The following is a 7,991-nucleotide window of genomic DNA, read 5'->3' as shown; positions in this document are numbered from 1 at the left end:
GACCCAGCTATTGACCGGACCCAGCTATTGACCGGACCCAGCTATTGACCAGACCCAGCTATTGACCGGACCAGCTATTTAGACGACTAGGTATTGACTCGATTAGGTTTTAGTGGTACCAGTTATTGACCTGACTAGCTAGTGACCGGTGCAGTTATTGACTGCACTCGCAGTTAAACTGACCTGTTTCTGGAAGGACTGGTTGTTGATTGGAACAGTTACTGGGAACTGTGGATTCAGATGATGATGGTGTTCCACTGGGAGATTGATATGAAGGTGAGTGACTTCAGATGAGATCTTTTTCTGCTCATCATGACCATGACTGATTCTGGTCCTTGAACTATATCTTTGGACCCTGCTGAAGAACTCAGATGTAGATTTTGCTTTTAACAACAGCAGGGGGCAGCATAATCAAAGTGAACCTCCATCAAAACATAAACCAATTATGTTCCTGGTGTTTTTTGTAAGATCTCACGTGGTCTGAAAGGTCAGGAGATCAGATAAATCGGAGTTAAGGAAAACCTACTAGAAGGTTTTTAGTTTGTTGATGAAAGATGTGACTTTATGAAGACTGATGGGATCATCGGGGTGAAACCGAGTACTTTCAGATCTCCAGCAGCTGGTTCTCAGGGGCAACCAGAAGCTTCCTGAAGGCGGTAAACAGACTGCAGCTCCCTGAGGATCTGATCGCGCTGATACCACATGTTTGTGTTTTCAAGATGATCAGATAGCTTCTAACATGGTGCGGAAGGGAAGCATAGGCAGGTCTGAGGAAGTCTCTAACACAACTGTGACAAACCCTGAAAAGGTTCACTTAGAATGCTGTTGCCTCATTTCGTCACATGGTTGCAGGACATTAGCATTTCCACATTGTTTTCATACATAGTGCAGGATCCCTGGATCTTCCTTTTACTTTTATGAAACAGTTACAGAGAGAGCGCCACCTTTCTGCAGACAGCCTCCTCTATGGACAACGGCGTTGCAGTTTCCATCCAGGAGCTTTTAGCCATTTGACAATCTTTGTAATTATTTAGTGAAGAATTGTACAGATGTAAATAATTCCTCACTGTTTTGGATAAAAACAAAAATGTTATTGTCATTTGCAGTCACAGAACAGAAATTGGATAGCGGAAGCAGAAATGCGAGCATTGCTGTCACACTTCACACAAAGACATAACAAAGTAGTTTGACCCGGGCCTATTGTTGAGAAAAGATCTTGATGATGCAATTTTTGTCACACAATTGTCAATAGGAGCCATTTTTGACACTTTGGACCAAGTATATCTGGAAAACGGTGAACCAGTGTACGTGGAGGCTTGAAGGGTTGTCTCCAAAAACAAAATGGTGGCAGGACTTCAGATTTCAAAGCTGCAACGAATGTAGTTCTGGGACAATGTCCGCTGGACAGATAAGACCAAAGTAGAGATCTTTGACCATAATGCAGAGAACCATGTTTGGAGAAAACCAAATCCAGCAGATTGGCACAAACACCTTCTGCAGCAAAGCACGGCAGTGGATAGGTAGTGATTTGGGCTTTTTTGCAGCTGCAGGACTCAGGACTTGGTTCAATCAAGACTGACAGTTTGGAATCTTTTCTGTGTTTTTGTTCATTTAACCTCAAAATGTTGATAGAGCTCCATGTCTCTGACGTAGATGTTTGAAGGGATTCTGGTTCTTTGGAGCATTTTCACATTTCCATGAAGGTTATATAGGAGATGCAAGATTCCTGGGTGAGGTCTTGGAAACAATCAGCACTTAACTTCCAGGAAGACGTTTTGGACAATGAATGAGAGTCAAGTTCAGACAAATCCTGAAGACCTAAAGCCAAAAAAAAAGTGCCACTGCCTATGGTTCAGTAGGGGCGGGGCTTATGTTCACAGGAGAATAGAGAGGGGGTGGAGCTACAACCGACAGAGCCATTGAGTCTGGCAGCATGACCCAGCTCCACTGCAGGCAGATCAGAGACAGGATGAGAAGTTTCCTGATGGAGGTTAATGTATCACAGACCTCAGGACAAACACAGAGGGATGCCAACAGGTGAGTCGACTTCCTGTTGGGCTCTCCTTGGTTCAGCTTTAATCCATGCTTTTTGTTTCTGAGAGCCTCAGTCTGCAGCTGCAAACAGAACCGGCAGGGAGTCTGGACTTTGTACCAGGCCAGGGGGGATTTACTGTTATAGAGCGAAAACTGAGACAAACTAAACGATGAGCTGCTGTAGCTTTGCTTCATCGCATGACCCACAACAACAGAAGGTAATTGAAATATAAAGTATGGAGTCACAGATGGAGAAGCTAATCTTCTCAGAAGCTGTTTGGTTTGAAGTTCTGATCGTTTTGAGTGAAAATGTGAAGTTCCTGTTTGGGTTTCTTGGGTTAAAACCGCATGGAGATGTTCAGTCAGCTCTTGCCATTTGACGAAAATGGGAATCATTTGCTTCTGTGTTTATACAACATGGGAGGAGTTCTTCCTGTTGGTCTGCAGCTCCATCCACCCAGGCAGACGGAGATCCCGGTCAGAACAGGGTTTTTCTGCAGCAGTTAAGAAAAACTCCACTTCAAGCTTTGATTTTCTTCAAAAACATCAGTAATGGACTCATGTTAAACAACAGAAACAACAGAACTCAGCAGAAATGTACTTTTGCTCAAATTTCTGCATCTGTAGACTAAATATCAGCTTTTTTTTTTAGAACCAAAACATTTCAAATGGATAATTTAAGTACCGTATTTTCCGCACTATAAGGCGCACCGCATTATAAGGCGCATAGAACAGACGCTACAGTTTGGGTTGCCAATTTGTATTATTACACATCCACATTGTAAAGAATTGGTCCCCGAGTACTTTATATAGTAGGCTGCCCCAGTCATTGTTTCACTCACGGTGTTGGTGTTGCCATATTGTACCCAACTGCTTTCTGGGTAACACAGACCAACCGACACGCTGCCACCGCAGTCTCTCCCCCCCCCCGTGGCTTTAAATGTATTATCAAACTTTATTAACAAACCAGCATTCTGACAACTATCCCAGCATGCACCGCGCACTTCTTCTTCTACGGGGGAAAATGAAGTCGGCGGCTGCTTACCGTAGTTGCTAGACCTGTTGTGGCTCAACATTGGTCCATATATAAGGCGCACAGAATTATAAGGCGCACTGTCAGCTTTTGAGGAAATCGAAGGTTTTTAGGTGCCTTATAGTGCGAAAAATACGGTGATTAATCAGGTGCAGTTCAGAGAAGTTGACTTAGAGTTTCAGCAGAGCCACTCAGAGTAGATTAAGACTGCCATGATGTATACAGCTCAGTATTCAGGGACAGAAATGATATTCCACAGTAACACCATAAATTGTTGGCATACACTGCTAATCAACCTCCTTTGCTTTTGCTGCTCTTCTTTAAATCTCTGTTGGCCGTCTGGTTAGAAATATGTTGGAGTAGGGGATACCCATTATGATGGCTGTAGGAGATGAGTTGAATTTTCTTTTCCTCTCTCTGCGCTTTGGTCCTTGGGGTCGTAGTTCATTTGAGCTTTTGAGTTACTAATTAGTTGTTCCCAGCTGTAAAATAAATACATTAGTGCCATGGTTACGCATCATAGTGACCATTCAAAAGCAAAAGTCTACAGAAAGTATTGAAGCAACATGCTGCCACCACTATTCTAGGAACAGCTGATGCTCCCAAACCTTCTTCACCTCATGTTGGGGTTTCATGGTGCATACTGGGAGACCTACTGGAAGAACTGGGAGATAACAGTGGACTCTATCAAAACCTGAAGGGCAAAGAGAGTCAAACAAAACTAGACTGACCGGGTTCACCTCAGAGAGAGGCAGTTTCCTTGCATTCCTGAAGCTGTGGGTTTGATTCCATCTTTTTTTTTCACTCCACATGGCCTCGCAGTTGTGCACTGGACTGTGTATTGTTTATGAATCTGTGGCCTTTTTAAGTTGAGCTGGGTGAATAAAACTCCGGTTGGACATAGTAGGGCAACATATTTACAACTTAAACATGGGATTCACCAAATAAGAAGATTCCTGCTGATAAGCAATGATTAAAACCTGTTCATTTTACCCTCACAGAAAATGGGAAGATGTTGTTTGAGGAAGATTGGTTCTGGTTGAGAGATCAGAATGAAAATTCCTGAACTGCCGGGACCACAGCTTCGTCAATGAGTCAAGTCAAGTTTGTTTATGTAGCACATTTCAGCATTAAGGCAGTTCAAAGTGCTTTACGGCATAAAAACATAATACATCTGTATTATGAGAGCTCAACTTCTTTCATTACAAAATGTAAACAACAGTGGAGTAACGTCAGATTTAATTGGTTGAAGAGTCATTTCCCCTTCTAGTGCTAAACTCTTGTTTGTTTTTACCCAGAATGCCTGGTGCTGTAGCTTGCTTCCTGCTTTTGGAGCGATCTTCCATCCGCTGTCATCTACATGTACTAATCAAACTCGGACCTGGTTTTGTTGGTGGACCAGAGTTAAATTTTTTTAGCCTGGCTAAGAGTTCGATTACGCATTCACACCTCCACAAATGAACCGGACTTTCTAGGCAAATGGACTAAAGTTGAATTAAAGCGAACTAAACAGGGCTGGAGTGAATGCATCCTAAAATGAAGTACCAGGGTTTCTAAGAGAAATTCATAGAGTTGGTCTCCCAAAACTCAATGACGTTCTAGTGGGATACATAAAAACATATGGTGCACTGTGTCTTTAAACTAAAATTAAAACTTTTCTCACTCTCTCTCTTTAGGAGCAAAGCTCGCTCTCCCCTATTTCGCCCATCTACGCCAACGTCTGCTCTCTCAAGAAAACTTCTACTCCTCAGATCTCCATCTCCTCCCCAACTAGTGTAGACCCTGACCAATCGGAAGGAGGCCACGCCCTCTTATCTCCAAGCCCCTCCTCCAGCATGATAAGCCCCGCCTCTCCTCTCAGCCCACAAGACGAATGGCAGGTGAGATAAAGACAAATGACTGTGGCATGTCAAAGAAGCTGCAGGTGGAAATGCAGAAAAATTGTAACAAGTAGAGAATTTAAGGAAAAATCTATTAAATCTGATTAAACTTTGAAGTTTTCTGTTTTGAATACAGCTTGAGTATAATCCTCCTGTGCACTGAGTTTGTGTTACACGTAAATAATTAAAGTTTGATCAGATGTTACCTGAGATCATCAGGTTTCCTCTGTAGGGATCAGGTGTTAATAAGGAACAGCTAAAGCTGTGATGTTTTGCTCAAAGACACGTCAGTAATGAGACGTCCCTGTCCCTGCTTCAGACTAGTTGATCCAGGAACCTCAGTGAAGTTGGACTCCACCTTCTGCAAATCAAATAAAGTTTGTGCACCTCTATAATTTTAAAGATATTAATAAATGTTTCCTGAGGTCATCAAAGGTCAACCAGCCCCCTTACATTTACAAAATAAAAGGAAAAGGAATCAATTTTAATAATTTTGTGACATTCTGAATATTATATAAAAGTGTAGAATGATGGTATGTGCCACCGTTTGCTCAGGTTTACACTGATCAGGAGAGCGGCAGGAGATTTTTTTACCACCCTCTAACCAGACAGACCACCTGGTCGGACCACCGAGGCCAAACGTCGGCCATAGACATGGACCTGTCCAGTCCGCTCTCCCCGGCCTCCTCTCAGGTACCACAGCTCCTCCCTGATCGGTAACAGCAGGCGGTTCTGGTGTCTCACCCGGTTCTTCTTCCTCTCAGGGTTCCTGTGAGTGGGAGGAGCTGCTGGACGAAACATCGGGGCGAGTCTACTACCACAACCATAAAACAGGAACCACATCCTGGGCTCTCCCTGACCCAACATCCCCATTATCTCCTGCTGGATCCACAGGCAGCAGAAACCAGGACGACGTCCCGGTATGAGGCTGAGATTATCCTGGATTACTTTAGTTTAAGATCAGTTGGCATGAGTGGTTTATCTTTGAAGCAGGGTGTAGTCTGGACTTGGCTTACAAAGGGGATTTATTATGCAAAATTCACATTTTGCTAATTTTTGTACTTCTATTTTGGGTCTGAACCGCCTCTGAAAAAAAAAACACACAGTTGTTGTCTGGCAATAAGTCCATGTTGTTTTGTTTCTGGGAAAATGAGCCACTTCAAATACCTTCAGAAAGTTACATCACAAATCAGTAGGCACTGCTTCTGACCCGTTACCTAGCAACCTCAGCAGAGTTCCACCTGTCACCTAGCAACCCCAGTGGAGCTCCACTGCAGTTCTGGCCCTCTGTACAATGGCTGCTGGAAAAGACAAGTGTTTTGTTGTTCACTTACCATCCAGAAACCACTTGCTGCATTCTAGTTGGTTGTGCAGGACGTTCCCATTCTGCTTTTCAAATATGTACAGAGGTATATTTGTGCATCTGTTTGCAGCCATTTTTACATGAGAGTGTAAACTTTGAGTTGGGGGGCGTGGCCAGCAGCATCTTATTTGGATTTAAAGTGACAAAAGGCCCTAAAACGGGTCAATCTGACCTGATCAGGATAAAATCTCATTATCTAAGAATGCTTTTGTGCAAAAAATATAATAAACATGTTTTGTATATATAATAAACATGTTTTATATAGACCATAGACGTATCTTAACCTGTTCAAGGAAGCATAATTGAGCACCTTTAATGATTATTTGTTTGGTTTGAAGCCTCCTCTACCAAACCCAGATTATCCCGTGGACAGACACAACAACAATGGAGACTCTGTCTTTACGGTACGAAGGAATCTCAGTTTCCCCCAGTATTCCCTGCCTTTCTCTGGTTTGACCTCCAGTTTGTGTTCCCAGCAGCTCCCGCAGATTCCCAGAGCCCAGCTGGACGGCCAGCAGAAGCAGCAGGAGGTGAGCAGTCACATCACAGGAATATCAGTCCTGTCTTCCCTACAACCTGCTGAGATCAGGTGGTTCTATTGTGTTGCAGCAGAGGCTGATGGGTAATGGAGTTCCTGCGGAGGGAGGAGCTGCACAAGTCAAGATCATGAGACACAGTATCGCTGAAGATGTGAGTGAAACATGTTGATCCAGAACGGTTCTGAGGCGTTCTTCTCTAACATTCCCGCTGTGTTCCAGATGTTTTCTCCGGGACACAGAAGGATATCCTCTGACCTCACGGACGCTTCCAGGAAGCATTCGCCTGACAGTCCGCAGGTACAAACTCACCTGTCTCAGTTCCCTAACCCCATGAGGCCCTCACAGACCTGTTCATGGATCTTCTGACCCATTTCATCAGATTTTCCTTGACTTGTTTATTCATGTAACAGTTTGTTCAGCCATTCATTGACTCATTGACTAAAACATACATTAATTTCCAGACTCGCTCATGTGTTCACTGACTTCCTGACTTGTTCATTCATCCGTCGACTCATCCCATTATTTCCTCCTTCCAGTTTCATAGTAGGCTCAAGCTGAGGAGGAACCTGTCCAACCACAGCACAGGCAAACCCCAGCGCCATGTAGGTTCTGAAAGGCTGGTGGAAGTTCAAGGCGCCGTTGTTAAATGTACTAACATTTGTTCTAGCATCTCTTTTTCTTTTTTACCAGTAGGGAACTTTTTGGGCAGCTTAGACATCCTAGCGCCTCCTGCTGTGTAAACGCAGCACTGCGGCTCTAATCTAAAATATTTTTAAGCAAAAAAGTTTGACCCAAATTCCTTCTGACAATGTCCATCTCTGGCAGTAAGACTTTTGCCCAGAAAGTTTCTGAGTTTTTTTTCCCACTAATCCCACTAACCGCCCATCAATAACCATTCATCCTGTCAGCTAACAGTTCTGAGCTGCTGGATTTGTTCTGATGTTGGTTCTGCTCTTGGTTCTGGAGGGTTTGTTTGGTTTCTCCAGTCAGACTCTGTTTCATTCAGCAGTTTGGTCCAAACTGAATAACAAAGACTACATGTACCATCAGAACTCTGGTTCACCCTGAGGGAACTCCAACATGTCACTCAACATCCAACATGTCGCTCGACATCCAACATGTCGCTCGACATCCAACATGTC

General features: G+C 43.6%; 1 protein-coding gene across 1 annotated transcript in view; it reads left to right on the top strand.

Moving 5' to 3' along the window:
- Positions 1–231: 231 nt before the first annotated feature.
- The window catches only part of LOC103461056 (rho GTPase-activating protein 27-like), a 12,651-nt gene continuing 4,891 nt past the window's right edge, over positions 232–7,991 (top strand). Inside the window, exons 1-9 of the mRNA XM_008403376.2 lie at positions 232–276; positions 4,744–4,947; positions 5,503–5,640; positions 5,712–5,867; positions 6,649–6,714; positions 6,787–6,840; positions 6,920–7,000; positions 7,069–7,146; positions 7,386–7,451. Coding sequence (XP_008401598.1) covers positions 241–276; positions 4,744–4,947; positions 5,503–5,640; positions 5,712–5,867; positions 6,649–6,714; positions 6,787–6,840; positions 6,920–7,000; positions 7,069–7,146; positions 7,386–7,451 — 879 coding nt within the window. The 5' untranslated portion in view covers positions 232–240. The remainder of the gene's footprint in view (positions 277–4,743; positions 4,948–5,502; positions 5,641–5,711; positions 5,868–6,648; positions 6,715–6,786; positions 6,841–6,919; positions 7,001–7,068; positions 7,147–7,385; positions 7,452–7,991) is intronic.

Source organism: Poecilia reticulata, unplaced genomic scaffold (assembly GCF_000633615.1).
Source record: "Poecilia reticulata strain Guanapo unplaced genomic scaffold, Guppy_female_1.0+MT scaffold_526, whole genome shotgun sequence".
Classification (NCBI taxonomy): domain Eukaryota; kingdom Metazoa; phylum Chordata; class Actinopteri; order Cyprinodontiformes; family Poeciliidae; genus Poecilia; species Poecilia reticulata.
The sequence above is the reverse complement of the archived record's forward strand: the minus strand, read 5'-3'. Positions and strand labels throughout refer to the sequence as shown.